The sequence below is a fragment of the Oncorhynchus mykiss genome, chromosome 5 (assembly GCF_057628025.1).
Source record: "Oncorhynchus mykiss isolate SJ-2025 chromosome 5, ASM5762802v1, whole genome shotgun sequence".
NCBI classification, from domain to species: Eukaryota; Metazoa; Chordata; class Actinopteri; order Salmoniformes; family Salmonidae; genus Oncorhynchus; species Oncorhynchus mykiss.
This window is the reverse complement of record NC_143026.1, coordinates 90531864-90551105: the sequence shown is the minus strand read 5'-3', so window position 1 is coordinate 90551105 and position 19242 is coordinate 90531864. Positions and strand designations below refer to the sequence as shown.

Sequence of the window (19242 nt, the reverse complement as noted above, 5' to 3'; positions counted from 1 at the left end):
CTGTTTTAGATCAGTTAGGATCGCCACTTTATTTTAAGAATGTGAAATGTCAGAATAATAGTAGAGGGAATTATTTATTTCAGCTTTTATTTCTGTCATCACATTCCCAGTGGGTCAGAAGTTTACATACACTCAATTAGTATTTGTTAGCATTGCCTTTTAAATTGTTTAACTTGGGTCAAACGTTTTGGGTAGCCTTCCACAAGCTTCCCACGATAAGTTGGGTGAATTTTGGTCCATTCCTCCTGACAGAGCTGGGGTAACTGAGTCAGGTTTGTAGGCCTCCTTGCTCGCACACGCTTTTTCAGTTCTGCCCACAATTTTTCTATGGGATTGAGGTCAGGGCTTTGTGATGGCCACTCCAATACCCTGACTTTGTTGTCCTTAAGCCATTTTTCCACAACTTTGGAAGTATGCTTGCGGTCATTGTCCATTTGGAAGACCCATTTGCGACCAAGCTTTAACTTCCTGACTGATGTCTTGAGATGTTGCTTCAATATATCCACATAATTGTGTTTCCTCATGATGCCATCTATTTTGTGAAGTGCACCAGTCCCTCCTGCAGCAAAGCACCCCCACAACATGATGCTGCCACCCCTGTGCTTCACGGTTGGGATGGTGTTCTTCGACTTGCAAGCCTCCCCCTTTTTCCTCCAAACATAACGATGGTCATTATGGCCAAACAGTTATATTTTTGTTTCATCGGACCAGAGGACATTTCTCCAAAAAGTACCATCTTTGCCCCCATGTGCAGTTGCAAACCGTAGTCTGTCTTTTTTATGGCTGTTTTGGAGCAGTGGCTTCTTCCTTGCTGAGCGGCCTTTCAGGTTATGTTGATATAGGACTCGTTTTACTGTGGATATAGATACATTTGTACCAGTTTCCTCCAACATCTTCACAAGATCCATTGCTGTTGTTCTGGGATTGATTTGCACTTTTCGCACCAAAGTACGTTCATCTTTAGGAGACAGAATGCGTCTCCTTCCTGAGCGGTATGGCGGCTGCATGGTCCCATGGTGTTTATACTTACGTACTATTGTTTGTACAGATGAACGTAGTACCTTCAAGCATTTGGAAATTGCTCCCAAGGATGAACCAGACTTGTGGAGGTCTACAATTTTCTTTCTGAGGTCTTGGCTGATTTCTTTTGATTTTCCCATGATGTCAAGCAAAGAGGCACTGAGTTTGAAGGTAGGCCTTGAAATACATCCACAGGTACACCTCCAATTGACTCAAATGATGTCAATTAACCTATCAGAAGCTTCTAAAGCCATGACATAATTTTCTGAAATTTTCCAAGCTGTTTAAAGGCACAGTCAACTTAGTGTATATAAACTTCTGACCCACTGGAATTGTGATACAGTGAATAGGTGAAATAATCTGTCTGAAAACATTTGATGGAAAAATTACTTGTGTCATGCACAAAGTAGATGTCCTAACCGACTTGCCAAAACTATAGTTTGTTAACAAGAAGTGTGTGGAGTGGTTGAAAAACGAGTTTTAATGACTCCAACCTAAGTGTATGTAAACTTCAGACTTCAACTGTAAATGTGAAAATTCTGAACCAGTTTTTGCTTTGTCATTATGGTGGTATTGTGTGTAGATTGATGAGGTCGGGGGGGAACAATTTAATACATTGTAGAATAAGGCTGTAAACAAACAAAAGTTGGATAAGGTCAAGAGGTCTGAATACTTTCTGAAGGCACTGTACTGTATGAAACTGAGGTACAGGAACTGGTATTAGGATTGGTCCACTTAGAACAGCATCTATACCCACTACTGTACAACCAGTATTTTACATTGAGAGAACATTATATGCCTCAACAACTTGGTTCAAATCGATAACTAAATGGTTTCATTAATTTTCCTTTATTTGCTCCACCCTGTGACCTGTAAATATGTGCATCATCTAACCTTCTATTTTTTTTGGCATAACATCATTTTTTTTGTTGTCAATTAAGTTTCCAGTAACATTATGCTTTGCGTATGCTTTTTCTCTTTGCAAACAGTGATGTCTATGAAACAATGAAATCTCAAAGAAATCATTTTAAAATAAGACTGTCAATTACGTTTATTGGATGGAGTATTCTCAGCCAGCATAAAGATAGAGTGGGATGGTGGTTGGAAGAGCGCGCTTGTTTGAAATGTACAAGCATAGCGCTAAGCTATTGATAAAGAAGAACATCAAGACCAAGCAGCTGCTTTTACAAGTGGGATACACTGTTGAGCGCTACATCCCGATGGGTTCCTGCTGATTGTACTGTGATTGTGACAGACGGTTAAATTGGCGTCCCTTGAGAAGTCAAGAACAAGATGTATGTTAGGAGAAGTGCAGTATTATCATAAGGAGAAGCATACTTTGGATGACACGGATGAGGAATGGAGGGAAAAGGAGGTCTAAGAGAGAGAGACAGAGAGAGAGACAGAGAGAGAGAGACAGAGAGAGAGAGAGACAGAGAGAGAGAGACAGAGAGAGAGAGAGAGAGAGAGAGAGGAAGTGGGTGAGCTTGAGTCGGTTAAAAATGGCAGGGAAAAGGGAGATGGTTTGTTAAAGAAGAATGGTAGAAAGTGTAAGCAGAGTGAGCTGAAGACAGGAAGAGAAATGGAAGTGAATGAGGGCGACGTATCTCTTGTGGTGAAGTTCTCGGAGCCCAGGGCTAGCACCGAGGGTCAGGATAAAGATGTGTCTGTGACAGTAGGATTGACGTTTTTGGGAAAAAGTGGACCCTTGCCTTTTTGGCTGATCCATTTGTGGTTTCAGGGTGAGTGAAAACAGAGCTGGGTGCTGTGGAATCGGTGAGGGTAACCAGAAGTCGTCTTGTGATAATTGTTTGTGTTTCTGCTGGTTATAGGGAGGAGGCACTCTGCGTTAAACGAATGGGGGCAATTGTTTTGTTCTCAAGGAAAGGGAGCCATTAAAATAAGTGATTACTGGGGTAGCGGTAAATGTAAAAGTTGACCAACTGAAGGGGAAGAATCTCTGTGTTTGTGATGCTTGCCGTTTGGTGCAACGCAGACAGGGTGGCGTGACTGGAGAAACACAAGAGTCGTCTGTTCTTTTGAGTTTTGTTGTTGTCTCTTTGTCCTACAAAGCGATGTTAGAATATATAAGTTATCCTGTGTGAGCTTTTGTGCCGAATACATTACGTTGTTACAGGTGCCAAGCTTATGGTTATGTGGCAACAGTGTGTAGGAGGTGTGAGAAGTGTGCAGAGGGGCATGAGAAAGGAATGTGTAGCATTGGGGAAAGTAGTGGTATGGGTAAACTGTCGGGGAGCCCATGGGGATCAGAAGTGTCCCGTGCGAGAGAGGCAGGTTTAGGTTTCCAGATTTAGAGTGGTGAGGAAGTTGCCATATGCTGAGGCAGTAAAGAAAGTAGAGGACGATGGGTCAAGGGGGAGGGATCCTGAGAGGAGTGGTGTGAGTAGTAGATCTGTACCAGTACAGAGGGATAAACCAACAAGTGATATATGTTTCAGTAATATTGGATTTTTAGCATTTATAGCAATGGTTGTCAACTATACTGCAGGGATGGAACGTAAGTCGCAGAAAATTGAGTTTGTGGTGGCAGCTGCAGAGAGGTATTTGGGTGTGTGGGACTTGACGTCAACGGGGTGTGTTAAGTGGTGGTGTCCCATCCTTTCAGGCTGTTGGCCAGAAGTATATTATTTTATCTAACTTGGCGAATCAGTTTAAGAACAAATTCTTATTTTCAATGACGGCATTCCCCGGCCAAACCCTAACGACACTGGGCTAATTGTGTGCTGCCCTATGGGGCTCCCAATCATTGCCAGTTGTGATACAGCCTGGAATCAAACCAGGGTCTGTGGCACCTCTAGCACTCAGATGCTGTGCCTTAGACCGCTGCGCCACTCAGTAGTCTTAAAGTAGCGCTAAATAGATTTAAATAGTAGGTAGTAGGGTGATGTTTTTTTTTATTATTATAATTTTTGGTGTGAATGTAGTGTTAGATGGCATGGTATTTGGGGTTTTTCAAGCAAAGTTTAAGGGAGTTGTACTCCAGTCTAGTAGGTGGCGGTAATGCAACATTTATTGGATGCCAACCGCCGTTAAACTTAATCGAAGAGGAAACACATGTTTGACGCTCATGTCAGGGAGCTTGTGTAAAAGGGGGTGGAGATTTATATAACTATTATTTCATTTATTTTTCATTGTATTCACAGGAATGTCCCTGTATTGATGTGTAATGTTGTTATTATTGTTGCAAAAGATAAAACTTTTTAAAAACACTGCCGGAAGAAGGAAATGTGACGTATTAAACGGTTTCCACTTGATTGCACAGCCACAAAATTTACTATATCATAACAACTTAATTTAAGGTTAGGAATAAGGATAGCAGTGTGGTTAAGGTTAACGTCAAGGTTAGGTTTAAAATCATATTTAAAGACGATACATTTTAGAAATGGGCGGGGTTTATGACTTTGTGGCTGTGGTAACGAGTGACGACAGTAGAAAGCCCGAGATTCAACATGGCCACTTACATGATAATGCTGGGTGCTTGCAAGCAGACTTCTAAAAACGGCGCAATCTTGTCGAGAAATTACTCCAGTATGTTTACAACGGGGACCGTGCGATCTCTCGTTAGCGAGTCATCTAACTGGACTGGAATGGTGGCCAAAAGATCTTATTCTACAAACGGTACGCTTAGGAAAACATTATGCAACGCCCGCTCTTGGAACGCTGTTACATCAATGACAGGAGCCGGGAGGCTAGCGAAGCTCAACCGATGGACAAGGGTCACCGGTTTTTATTCCGGGGAAAGAGCGATTCTCGGCTGCGGGGCTTCTACCAGCTACAACCAGATAAGATTGTTTGGCAACCGAGGCAGCGGCGCTGGCTTCTCGGGGGAAGACGGGTCGGAGAGCAGCGGGTCTGGGGGAGACGAGTCGGGGGGAGATGGAGGAACACCGTACAACTCCCCCCAGATGACAGCTCTCACCCCCATGCTGGTCCCTGAAGTGTTCCCCAACGTACCACTGATCGCCGTCAGTAGGAATCCGGTTTTCCCAAGGTTTATCAAAATTATCGAGGTACGCAGCGCCGACTCATTAGACACAGAGGTCTCCCAAGGACACATCTGGATGATGCAATATTCAGAATGAGAAACTGCACTTATTTTGAATGACTAGTGTCTCTACCAGTGTGTCAACTTAAAGTTGCAATACTTAACTTTTTAGGAGACCTGACAAAACGCACATAGAAATGGGAGTTATAAATCTGTCATTCTCATTTAAAGCAAATCTAAGATAGCTCTGTTCTATGATATTTCTATGATTCCTGTTTTAAGTTTTTGTTGTTGTTGCTTTACACCAGCTTCAAACAGCTTAAAATACAATATTTTTGGTTATATAAAATATATCTCACAGCGGTTTAGATGGTACAATGATTCTCTACACTATACTTGCTTGTTTTGCCACATAAACTGAAATTAGGCAAACTATTAGCATTTTAAGCAACAAGGAAATGGCAGTGCGATTCATGCATAGTGGGTCTTACATTTTAGTGCCTCCAATCTAAGTCTTGCATGGAATTGCATCATATTCAATGCTAATACTGTATGTGGTCAGCGTTGCTGTAGATCTTTTCGATCTAACATCTTTTTTTTTTTTTTAGGGGAATCATTTTGTTTTTGTTAATGCATTAGTTTTTCTAACATCTTGTTGTTGTGCAAGTAAGCTAATCATTACACATATTGGGTGGTGTGTTTCATTTGTAGGTGAAGAACAAGGGGCTTATGGATCTTCTGAGGAGAAAAGTCCGACTTGCCCAACCGTACGCTGGAGTGTTCCTGAAGAAAGATGATGCGTAAGGGACATCTTTCTTCAACTGTAGCCTCTACGGCCTGTGATGATAGCATTATAGCATTTATTTATTTTTGACATGTTAAAAATGATAACATGAAGCAGACCAAACTCTTTGGTTCTTTAAAAACCTGCTGTAACATACTGTGTGCTATAGCTTGGAAAATAAATACATGTGACTCTGGAGGACAACATAATGATTTCCAACATTAGGGCTGTTTTCCTAAAGAAGTTAAATCCACTTAGTTTTGTCTCACTTGCCACAATACTAAGGAGTATCGCGATACTGGTATCATCCTGGATCTAGTACTTGCCCTTTAGACAGCTCCTACTGTATTCTCTCTGTTGACATTCTCTCTCTCTCGTCTCTCTCTGGGGTTCTTCAGTAATGAGACTGATGTGGTGGAGAGTCTGGATGCCATCTACAACACAGGAACTTTTGTACAGATCCATGAGATGCAGGACCTCGGTGACAAGCTGAGGATGATTGTTATGGGCCACAGAAGGTAGGGGTGAAGAAGAAGAAGAAAGAACTTACTATGCATGTTATGTTACCTTTTTGATATTTCATCTGTACAGTATGTGTTAGTGTCCATTGGAAACATACACACTGTACGAAATACTCCTTTCTCTCTGGTAGAATCCGCATCACCAAGCAGATGGAGGTGGAGCCGGATGAGCCTGCCTCTGCCGCCTCTGAGTCTGCCTCTGTCACTGAACCAGGGAGCCAGCCCAATGTCTCACGCCGGAAGCCCAAGAGAAAAGAGCGTAAAGAGCCAGCGATCCTGGCTGAAACGATGGAGGAGAAGGTGCAGGAGGCAGACGTGACCGTAGAGGCACTCCCACTGCCCTCCTCTGATATCCTCATGGTGGAGGTAGACAACGTGGTGCACCAACAGTTTGAGGTCTCAGAGGAAGTCAAGGTAGGCATTTGGATTCTACAGTGCCTTCGGAAAATACTCAGACCACTTACATTTTATCACATTTGGTTACGTTAGTCTTATTCTAAAATTGATTAAATATACTTTGTTTTCTCATCAATCAATTCACAATACCCCATAATGACAAAAGCAAAAACACAGATTTGTAGATTTTTTTAATTTTTTAAAATGTTTTAAAATTTAAAAACAGATACCTTATTTACCTAAGTATTCAGACCCTTTGCTATGAGACTTTAAATTGAGCTCATGTGCATCCTGTTTCCATTGATCATCCTTGAGATGGTTCTACAACTTGATTGGAGTCTACCTGTGGTAAATTCAATTGATTGGACATGATTTGAAAGGCACACACCTGTCTATATAATGTCCCACAGTTGACAGTGGATGTCAGAGCAAAAACCAAGCCATGAGGTTGAAGGAATTGTCCGTAGAGCTCCGAGACAGGATAGTGTTGAGGCACAGATCTGAGGAAGGGTACCAAAAAATGTCTGCAGCATTGAAGGTCCCAAGAACACAGTGGCCTCCATCATTCTTAAATGGAAGAAGTTTGGAACCACCAAGACTCTTCTTAGAGGTGGCTGCCCGGCCAAACTGAGCAATCGGGGAAGAAGGGCCTTGGGTCAGGGATGTGTCCAAGAATTTGATTGTCACTCTGACGGAGCTTCAGAGTTCCTCTGTTGAGATGGGAGAAACTTCCAGAAGGACAACCGTCTCTGCAGCACTCCACCAATCAGGCCTTTATGGTAGAGTGGCCAGACGGAAGCCACTTCTCAGTAAAAGGCACCTGACAGCCCACTTGGAGTTTGCCAAAAGGCACCTAAAGACTCTCAGACCATGAGAAACAAGATTCTCTGGTCTGATAAAATCAAGATTGAACTCTTTGGCCTGAATGTCGAACGTAATGTCTGCAGGAAACCTGGCACCATCCCTACGGTGAAGCATGGTGGTGGCAGTGTCATGCTGTGGGGATGTGCTCGTATTTCTTGGCCCAAGCAAGTCTCCTTCTTATTGGTGTCCTTTAGTAGTGGTTTCTTTGCAGCAATTTGACCATGAAGGCCTGATTCTCACAGTCTTCTCTGAACAGTTGATGTTGTGATGTCTGTTACTTGAACTCTGTGAAGCATTTATTTGGGCTGCAATTTCTGACGCTGGTAACTAATGAACTTATCCTCTGCAGCAGAGGTAACTCTGGGTCTTCCTTTCCTGTGGCGGTCCTCATGAGAGCCAGTTTCATCATAGTGCTTGATGGTTTTTGCGACTGCACGTCAAGAAACTTACAAAGTTCTTGACATTTTCCGGAATGACTGACCTACATGTCTTAAAGTAATGATGGACTGTCATTTCTCTTTGCTTATTATGGCAAGAACAGCTCAAATATGGACTTGGTCTTTTACCAAATAGGACTGTCTTCTGTATACCACCCCTACCTTGTCACAACACAACTGATTGGCTCAAACGCATTAAGGCAGGAAAGAAATTCCACAAATTAACAAGGCACCCCTGTTAATTGAAATGCATTCCAGGTGACTACCTCATGAAGCTGGTTGAGAGAATGTCAAGAGTGTGCAAAGCTGTTATCAAGGCAAAGGGGGGCTACTTTGAAGAATCTCAAATATTATTTTGATTTGATTAACACTTTTGGTTACTACATTATTCCATATGTGTTATTTCATAGTTTTGATGTCGTCACTATTATTCTACAATGTAGAAAATAGTCAAAATAAAGAAAAACCCTGTAATGAGTAGGTGTGTCCAAACTTTTGACTGGTACTGTATATAATTCATTTATAAGTCCGAAAAGGGTTTTTAGCAACTGCAGATTTCCCCTTTAACCACGCATTGTAGCGTGATGCCTTGATAACAGAGTGCATTTGCTTTGTTTGAAGGCCCTGACGGCAGAGATCGTGAAGACCATCCGTGACATCATCGCCCTTAATCCACTTTACAGGTAATGACATCCTTTCTTTACAAATGCATAATTGTCATTCAAAATACCTAGGAAAGTGATGTCTCTTCCATTGTCTAGATGGCGGTAATTATGAATGCATCAATAGTCCAGAACTCGTATGTTTGTTTTTGTTTTTTTGAATGACTGAATGTTACTGACTATTTAAGGTTTTACTTCAAATGCCCACACATGTTTCAGCCTCCTCCCCCTTTTCTTTTAATACACGAGAGTGTCAAATGACTAACGTGTGTGTGTGTGTGTGCGTGCAGAGAGTCTGTTCTTCAGATGATGCAGGCTGGGCAGAGAGTAGTGGACAACCCCATCTATCTGAGTGACATGGGAGCCGCTCTCACAGGGGCCGAGTCACACGAGCTGCAGGACGTCCTGGAAGAGACCAATGTAAGTGGACAGGGATTGTCCTCACTAACAAACATGATCAGTTCTTTACATTTTATTATTATTTTTATCCCTTTTTCTCTCCATGGATGTTCAAGCTAAAAAAAAAATAAGAGATTACCCATAAGTAGATTGTCAATATAATATTCTTTGTGCTTTAAAAAAAATATAAATATATATATTTTTTTTCAATAACTCACTCTCCTCAGATTCCCAAACGTCTCTACAAGGCTTTATCACTTCTGAAGAAAGAATACGAGCTGAGTAAGCTGCAGCAGCGTCTCGGCAGGGAGGTAAAGTAACGTTGTCCTCTTTACACTATTTTGAGATGTACAGTATCTCTTCAAAAACCACCATTACCTCAAACTCTTTGCAAAAATGTAATGACACATTGGACAGTAAAATAGTCACTTAAATGAATGACGAAGATGGTCCGGACAGCCACCAATCCAGTATGACGACTTTCCCCGTTCCTAATTCTCTGTCAGGTGGAGGAGAAGATCAAGTTGACCCACAGGAAGTACCTGCTCCAGGAGCAGCTGAAGATCATTAAGAAGGAGCTGGGCCTGGAGAAGGAGGACAAGGATGCCATAGAGGAGAAGTTCAGGGAGAGGCTGAAGGAGCGCACCGTGCCCCAACACATCATGGACGTCATCAACGAGGAGCTAAACAAACTCGGCCTGCTGGACAACCACTCCTCAGAGTTCAAGTCAGTCCCTGATCCCCAAATCAACCCCTAGTCCATCCCTGCCCCCTGGATGTGGAGATCTGAGTGGATTGGATAGGTGTACTGTAAGCAATATGGCGACAATTCCACCTGGCCTATCAGAGGGCAAAATAAAGCTCTTACCATACTGCTTAAACCTATCCAATCCTCACAGATCTATATGTAAGTGCTGTGTGGGTAGGGGCTAGGGGTTGATTTGGGAATCAGGGAATGACCTCAGCATCTGCCTCACCTTTGAACTATCACTCAGAAAGAGCATATTTATTTTGTTACATCTCTCCTATTTTATACAAACTAAATACAAATAAACTATTGAACAAGTACGTAATGAACATGCCTCTTGTATTAAACTGTTGGTTCTGTGTGCAGTGTGACCAGGAACTATCTGGACTGGCTGACCTCGATGCCCTGGGGAACTAATAGTGAGGAGAACCTGGAACTCAAACGGGCCAAAGAGGTGCTGGAGGAAGACCATTATGGGATGGACGATGTCAAGAAACGCATTCTGGTGAGAGAATTGTACTGTGGGATCACCATGGTTACAATCCGACTAGTGGTTGACGGTTGGACTTGTGGATGTGAAAAATCTAATCTGTTGGGCGACTATTAACTTTTTTATTAAAGTAAATACAAAGTTTCCTCTTGACCTCACCCAATCTTCCTCTCTTTCTTCCTGCAGGAGTTTATTGCGGTGAGTCAGCTGAGAGGCTCGACCCAGGGAAAGATCCTGTGTTTCTATGGTCCTCCTGGTGTGGGGAAGACCAGTATCGCCCGCTCCATCGCCAGAGCACTCAACCGAGAGTATTTCCGCTTCAGTGTTGGTGGAATGACCGATGTCGCTGAAATCAAAGGACACAGGTATGAGGCACGAATCAGCTGCTGTTCATTGCTCAATACATCCATTCTGTTAGCATTCACGTTCTATACAATCCAACGTTGAGAGTAACTAATTATTTACTGTACTTTTGTGTTTGTTTTCAGGAGAACATATGTGGGAGCCATGCCTGGAAAAATCATTCAATGCCTCAAGAAGACAAAGACAGAAAACCCACTGGTCCTTATTGATGAGGTGAATAATACATGCTATGTAGTCCCCTCTAGCTCTTATTTGGCTGACAGAAATGTAGTTTCATGCGTTTTGTTTGTATTATCGGTGAACTCGGTGATCGACTGTTCTGCCTTTTTTTTTTTTTTTATTCTTCCAGGTTGACAAGATAGGTCGTGGTTACCAAGGCGACCCGTCCTCAGCTCTGCTGGAGCTTCTGGACCCGGAGCAGAACTTCAACTTCCTGGATCACTACCTGGATGTGCCTGTTGACCTGTCCAAGGTAGGTGGGCACACCTGTTAGGATGGACCTGTCCAAGGTAGGTGGACACACCTGTTAGGATGGACCTGTCCAAGGTAGGTGGACACACCTGTTAGGATGGACCTGTCCAAGGTAGGTGGACACACCTGTTAGGATGGACCTGTCCAAGGTAGGTGGACACACTTGTTAGGATGGACACACTTGTTAGGATGGACCTGTCCAAGGTAGGTGGACGCACTTGTTAGGCTGGACACACCTGTTAGGATGGACACACTTGTTAGGATGGACACACTTGTTAGGATGGACCTGTCCAAGGTAGGTGGACGCACTTGTTAGGCTGGACACACTTGTTAGGATGGACACACTTGTTAGGATGGACACACTTGTTAGGATGGACCTGTCCAAGGTAGGTGGACACACTTGTTAGGCTGGACACACCTGTTAGGATGGACCTGTCCAAGGTAGGTGGACATACCTGTTAGGCTGGACACACCTGTTAGGCTGGACACACCTGTTAGGCTGGACACACCTGTTAGGCTGGACACACCTGTTAGGCTGGACACACCTGTTAGGCTGGACACACCTGTTAGGCTGGACACACCTGTTAGGCTGGACACACCTGTTAGGCTGGACACACCTGTTAGGATGGACACACCTGTTAGGATGGACACACCTGTTAGGATGGACACACCTGTTAGGCTGGACACACCTGTTAGGCTGGACACACCTGTTAGGCTGGACACACCTGTTAGGATGGACACACTTGTTAGGATGGACACACCTGTTAGGATGGACCTGTCCAAGGTAGGTGGACACACCTGTTAGGATGGACACACCTGTTAGGATGGACACACCTGTTAGGATGGACACACCTGTTAGGCTGGACACACCTGTTAGGATGGACACACCTGTTAGGCTGGACACACCTGTTAGGCTGGACACACCTGTTAGGATGGACACACTTGTTAGGATGGACACACCTGTTAGGATGGACCTGTCCAAGGTAGGTGGACACACCTGTTAGGATGGACACACCTGTTAGGCTGGACACACCTGTTAGGATGGACACTTGTTAGGATGGACGCACTTGTTAGGCTGGACGCACCTGTTAGGCTGGACGCACCTGTTAGGCTGGACGCACCTGTTAGGCTGGACACACCTGTTAGGCTGGACACACCTGTTAGGCTGGACACACCTGTTAGGCTGGACACACCTGTTAGGATGGACACACCTGTTAGGCTGGACACACCTGTTAGGCTGGACACACCTGTTAGGCTGGACACACCTGTTAGGATGGACACACCTGTTAGGATGGACACACCTGTTAGGATGGACACACCTGTTAGGATGGACACACCTGTTAGGATGGACCTGTCCAAGGTAGGTGGACACACCTGTTAGGATGGACCTGTCCAAGGTAGGTGGACACACCTGTTAGGATGGACCTGTCCAAGGTAGGTGGACACACCTGTTAGGATGGACCTGTCCAAGGTAGGTAGACACACCTGTTAGGATGGACCTGTCCAAGGTAGATGGACACACCTGTTAGGCTGGACACACCTGTTAGGATGGACCTGTCCAAGGTAGGTGGACACACCTGTTAGGCTGGACACACCTGTTAGGATGAACCTGTCCAAGGTAGGTGGACACACCTGTTAGGCTGGACACACCTGTTAGGATGGACCTGTCCAAGGTAGGTGGACACACCTGTTAGGATGGACACACCTGTTAGGATGGACCTGTCCCTGGAGGGATTTGAGGTGTCCAGACTCTTACAGCCCAGCACTAATAATGAATAGGTCCTGTTCTTGAATCTAACCGTTTGTGTCCTTGTTCTCTCCAGGTTCTGTTTATCTGCACCGCCAATGTGACTGACACCATCCCAGAGCCCCTCAGAGACCGTATGGAGATGATCAACGTGTCTGGATATGTGGCCCAGGAGAAACTAGCCATCGCTGAGGTAATGTGTCATCACACAAGATTCAATCGGAGGGTCAACAAACATGATTTAACAAAACACCCACTCCGTCTTACGGCAAACATTGGCTCATTTAACATGTTTCCGTCCAAACATTTTTATGCGAGTAAAGTACCTGTGAGATATAAAAAGGCCTGATGGAAACAATTTGTTGGTAACTTTTCCTTAAAACGTTTCCAATGCCATTTGTCACATGATCTATTTCATCGACCCAAATAATGATCCACCCTTTAACCACCACCATGTTTGACGGGTGGATATTATTTTGGGTCGATGAAATAGATCTTGCGACAAATGGCATTGGAAACATTTATTTATTCTATTGCTCAATATTTGATAAAAGTAAACTGCAGTCATGCGACAATGCTTGGTCCCGGGCTCCTCCCCCTAGGTCCCGAGCTCCTCCCCCTAGGTCCCGAGCTCCTCCCCCCAGGTCCCAAGCTCCTCCCCCATCGGTCCCGAGCTCCTCCCCCTAGGTCCTGAGCTCCTCCCCCTCGGTCCCGGAAAATCTTGAACAGTTTATTAGCTTCAGATGATTTCAAGTTATGATGAATGTCACAGGGTGGTGAAAATGCACGGTGAAGATGAGTTTGACTCTATAATCATGCTGGTGACACGATGATTGGTGCTTGGCTGCCAATTTAACCAATAAAACCAGTATGGGCAAATTTGCTATTTATCGCAAGACTTGTGGCAAAACTATCAACAGAGCTGAAAATGGGAGGATAACATTTTAAATGAAAAGTTACACTTTTTAATCACAACAAGCCAGTTTAGTGGAATTCTGTTGGTAAAATTAGCATATTTTTTGTGTGAATATTAGCATATGAAAATCTTTTGACAAATGGATGGATGACCTAGCTATTGGAGGTATCTCCATCTGATCGTGTCTCTGTCTCTCTCACTCACACACTTTCTCTCACTCTCACTAACTAACAGAAGTACCTGGTACCTCAGTTGCGTACTCAATGTGGACTGACTGAGGATACGACCAACATCTCCCCAGAGGCTCTGAACCTTCTCATCAGACAGTACTGCAGAGAAAGTGGAGTCAGGAACCTACAGAAACAAGTGGAGAAGGTTAGGCCAAACGTCACCTTCTGACTGCATGTATTAGTGGCAAGTCTATATCACTGCCAAAGGTGCTTCAACAAAGTAATGAGTAAAGGGTTTGAATACTTATGTATGTTTGTTTATATATATTTTTATATATACATTTGCATACAATTCTGAAAACCTGTTTTCACTTTGTCATTATGGGGTATTGTGTGTAGATGAGGGGAAAAAACAATATTTTAAGAATAAGGTTGTAACGTAACAAAATATGGAAAAGGTTAGGGGTCTGAATACTTTCAGAATGCACCGTATACACTATGGGGTTAATCTTGACTTTTGAAGTCTCATTTTCACTCATTTGATTTAAGTGGAAATTAGGATTCTCCCCTATGAAAGGGAATAATTTGACTTTAGGATGTTTTTAATTATGTATCCAGGTGTTCCGGAAAGTGGCGTTCCGTATCGTGAGTGGAGAGGAGACTGCGGTCCAGGTTACCCCTGACAACCTGCAGGATTACGTCGGCAAGCCCATCTTCACTGTGGATAGGATGTATGATGTCACACCGCCTGGTGTTGTCATGGGCCTGGCATGGACAGCCATGGGTAAGAATGACCTAGAGATGTAGAAGAGAGGTGTGTTTTACAACCAGCATTATGCATCGACAACAACACAAACACCGCTCTGATCTTAACCCTCTGGAATGTAAACCTGGGGATCATTTAGCTATTTGATTTAGAATTTTCAACATTGTAGAATAATAGTGAAGACAACTATGAAATCGCACATATGGAATCTTGTAGTAACCCAAAAAAAGTGTTAAACAAATCAAAATATATTTTATATTTGAGATTATTCAAATTAGCCACCCTTTGCCTTGATGACAGCTTTGCACACTCTTGGCATTCTCTCAAATAGCTTCACCTGGAATGCTTTTCCAACAGTCTTGAAGGAGTTCCCACATATGCTGAGCATTTGTTGGCTGCTTTAGCTTCACTCTGCAGTTCAAACCATCTCATTTGGGTTGAGGTCAGGTAATTGTGGCGGCCAGGTCATCTGATGAAGCACTCTATCACTCTCCTTCTTGGTCAAATAGCCCTTACACAGCATGAAGGTGTGTTGGGTCATTATCCTGTTGAAAAACAAATGATGGACCCACTAAGCGCAAAACAGATTGGGTGGTGTATCGCTGCAGAATTTTGTGGTAGCCATGCTGGTTAAGGGTGCCTTGAATTCTAAATAAATCACAGAGAGTGTACCAGCAAAACACCACCACGCTTCACAGTGAGAACCACACTTACGGAGATCATCCGTTCACCTACTCTGTGTCTCACAAACACGGCGGTTGGAACCAAAAATCTCTCATTTGGACTCATTAGACCAAACAACAGTTTCCACCGGTCTAATTTCCATTGCTCGGTCCAAGCAAGTCTCTTCTTATTGTTGTCTTTTAGTAGTGGTTTCTTTGGGCCTGATTCACGCAGTCTCCTCTGAACAGTTGATGTTGAGATGTGTCTGTTACTTGAACTCTGAAGCATTTACTTGGGCTGCAATCTGAGGTGGAGGTAACTGTAATGAACGTATCTTATGCAGCAGAGGGAACTCTGGGTCTTCCTTTCTTTTGGCGGTCCTCATGAGAGCCAGTTTCATCACAGCGCTTGATTGTTTTTGCGACTGCACTTGAAGAAACGTAAGAAATTCCTGACATTTTCCGTAATGACTGACCTTCATGTCTTAAAGTAATGATTGGCTGTTGTTTTTCTTTTACCTATTTGAGCTGTTCTTGCCCTAATATGGACTTGGTCTTTTACCATCTCCATCATGCATCTTCTGTATACCACCCCTACCTTGTCACAACACAACTGATTGGCTCTAACACATTTAACACGGAAAGAAATTCCACAAATGAACGTTAAACCAGGCGCACACACACATGTTAATTGAAATGCATTCCAGGTGACTACCTCATGAAGCTGGTTGAGAGAATGCCAAGAGTGTGCAAAGCTGTCAAGGCGAATGGTGGCTACTTTGGAGATTCATCACTTTTTTTTGTTGGTTACTACATTTTTTTTGTGTGTCTCCTGGTCTGACAAACACCGCCGTAGTTCTGCCTCTGTGGATGCACAGAGCTGACATCGGCGGATACAGTGGATTGAGATGCAGCCCATGCCGATATCTCTAGCTTAAACAGATGGATTTTTGACAGGGGATTTTTCTATTATGCTAATTAGATTTAGCGGACATCGCCTCCTAAAGGGGTTGTTAAAGTCCCTCTCTCCTCTCCAGGTGGCACCACGCTGTTCATCGAGACGTCCCTGAGACGGCCGCGGGACACTGGGGGTAAGGATAAGGACGGCCCCAGGGACGGGTCCCTGGAGGTCACGGGGCAGCTAGGAGATGTGATGAAGGAGAGCTCTAAGATCGCCAGTACCTTCGCCAGGACCTTCCTCATGAAGCAACAGCCGGACAACGACTTTTTCTCTGGCGCCCACCTCCATTTGCACGTCCCTGAGGTAAAGGTTGATGACATGACACTGTCCTCACAGACAGCATTTAAAAAAAATAATAATAATGTGTGTCTTGTATACTATACCCGTTCCGTACAAACTGGCAGTTTGGTGTTTTTCCATCGATGTCCACATTTCAACCAACCATTGTAATCTGATCTCTTTAATCACTCACCGTATTACAGTTTTCTATGAAACGGGACCTTGGTTGTACCAAACAAACAGTTTCTCCTCCTCTCTCCCTGTACGGCTGCTGTGGTTATCGACAGGGTGCTACTCCCAAGGACGGCCCCAGTGCCGGCTGCACCATAGTCACGGCCCTGCTGTCCCTGGCCACCAACACGCCAGTGCGGGAGAACGTGGCCATGACTGGAGAGGTGTCCCTGACCGGAAAGATCCTGCCTGTGGGAGGCATCAAGGAGAAGACCATTGCTGTGAGTCACGTCACTCTTAATAACACCGTTTTAGTTACCTGGGAGCTTAATTTTTTTATGAGAAAGAGAACTAAATGTAGTTCAAGTAGGCTGATCCTTTACATATTGTATTACTATTAAAAATCATAACTTTTGAGGTGAGACAATGGTTTCATAACATTAAGGGGCGGCAGGGTAGCCTTGTGGTTAGAGCGTTAGTGTTGGACTAGTAACCGGAAGGTTGCAAGTTCAAAACCCCCGAGCTGACATGGTACAAATCTGTCGTTCTGCCCCTGAACAAGGCAGTTAACCCACTGTTCCTAGGCCATCCATTGAAAGTAAGAATTTGTTCTTAACTGACTTGCCTAGTAAAATAAAGGTTAAATAAATAAATAAATAAACATACAGAAGACGCCTTTAATTTTATTGCTAATTCCTGCAGAAGCTACTGGTAAAACGGATATGCAAACGATATGTTTTTGCATATGACATTCATGTTTAATTTATAGTTACATTTTAGAGGTGGCAGGGTCTGGCGTATGGTTGTGTATGGAAGAGCTCATGTTCTGAAACTTATCTGAACTTTTATTATACTGAACAAAAATATAAAAGCAACAATTTTACTGCGTTATAGTTCATATAAGGAAATCCTGTCAATTTAAATAAATTTAATTGGGCCATAATCTATGGATTTCACACGACTGGGCAGGGGCGTAGCCATGGCTGGGTATAGGCCCACCTACTGGGGAGCCAGGTCCAGCCAATCAGAATACGTTTTTACCCACTAAAGGGCTTAATTACATACAGAAATACTCCTCAGTTTCATCCGCTGTCCAGTTGGCTGGTCTAAGATCCCGCAGGTTAAGAAGCCAGATGTGGAGGTCCTGGGTTGGCGTGGCTTCACATGGTCTGTGGTTGTGGGTATAGATGTACTGCCAAATTCTCTAAAATGACGTTGGAGGCGGCTTATGGTAGAGGACTGAACATTAAATTCTCTGACAACAGCTTTGGTGAACATTACTGTTGTTGGCATGTCAATTGCATGCTCCTTCAAAACTTGAGACATCTGTGGCATTGTAGAGTGGCCTTTTATTGACCCCAGAACAAGATGCACCGGTGTAATGATCATGCTGTTCAATCAGCTTCTTGATATGCCACACCTGTCAGGTAGGTGGATTATCTTGGCAAAGGAGAAATGATCTCTAACAGGGATGTAAAAAAAAAAAAGTGGGAAGCTTTTTATGGATATGGAACTTTTCTGGGATATTTTATTTCAGCTCGTGAAACATCGGACCAACACAAATGTCGCGTTTTATATTTGTGTAGTTTTAGTACCAGTGACATAATGAATATTGAACATTCCTCCCTTATCTCCAGGCAAAGCGTGCAGGAGTGACCTGCATGATCTTACCAGCAGAGAACAAGAAGGACTTCTCTGACCTGCCAGAGTTCATCACAGAGGGCCTGGAGGTTCACTTTGTGGATCATTACAGCAAGATGTACCCCATAGTCTTTCCACAACAATGAATTATGACTCTATGAAACTGGCACCTGAGCTGCTACCAGTGTTGGGGACGATTCAGGAAGAACAATGAAATTCCAATTCTCTTCAATGTGGAGAAAGTTGAATTGTAATTTGTTTTACTTTAAAGAATTGACTGGAATTAAAATGGAAATCACCCCAACCCAGATGGATACGAGTTAGATCAGACATCCTGAACTATGAAAGCAGATTTTTCTGATCAGCATTGTTTTTATTTGGTTGTACATTCTCACCTGTTGTTAAAAGCCCCACGTCTGACCGTGTGAGACAGCTGTGTCATGAGAGCGGAACTTTAGATAATTGTATGATGTAGAACATATCTATCATGTATTAGAGGGACATTTGAGGTCTAAGTTGCATTTCTAATTACTGACGTTCAACCCTTAACCCCCCAATCAGATGGGCCATGTCGCTGCTACGCAGCCTAGACTATTTGACCAAATTTTGCATGCAACTACTGATAAAACTCGCATATTATAACTTTACCTTTTTTTATAAAGTTTATTCCCACTTGATCAATGGTTTCATGACACCTTTGCCATTTATTGCCTATTTCTACAGCAAGTACACAGACTGCTAAGACTATTGGCATGTCTAAAAATGCAG

At 43.5% G+C, this 19242-nt stretch overlaps 1 protein-coding gene across 1 annotated transcript; it reads left to right on the top strand.

Moving 5' to 3' along the window:
- Positions 1-728: 728 nt before the first annotated feature.
- On the top strand, positions 729-19151 carry lonp1 (lon peptidase 1, mitochondrial). The gene is made up of 18 exons (XM_021604753.3): positions 729-5051; positions 5738-5826; positions 6209-6328; positions 6463-6745; positions 8650-8711; positions 8981-9110; positions 9317-9400; positions 9596-9816; positions 10204-10342; positions 10514-10692; positions 10816-10903; positions 11040-11162; positions 12985-13101; positions 14059-14199; positions 14613-14778; positions 16460-16686; positions 16950-17114; positions 18471-19151. The coding sequence occupies exons 1-18, from the start codon at positions 4491-4493 to the stop codon at positions 18618-18620; spliced, it is 3045 nt and encodes a 1014-aa protein (XP_021460428.3). The 5' UTR covers positions 729-4490; the 3' UTR covers positions 18621-19151.
- The last annotated feature ends 91 nt before the right edge of the window (positions 19152-19242 follow it).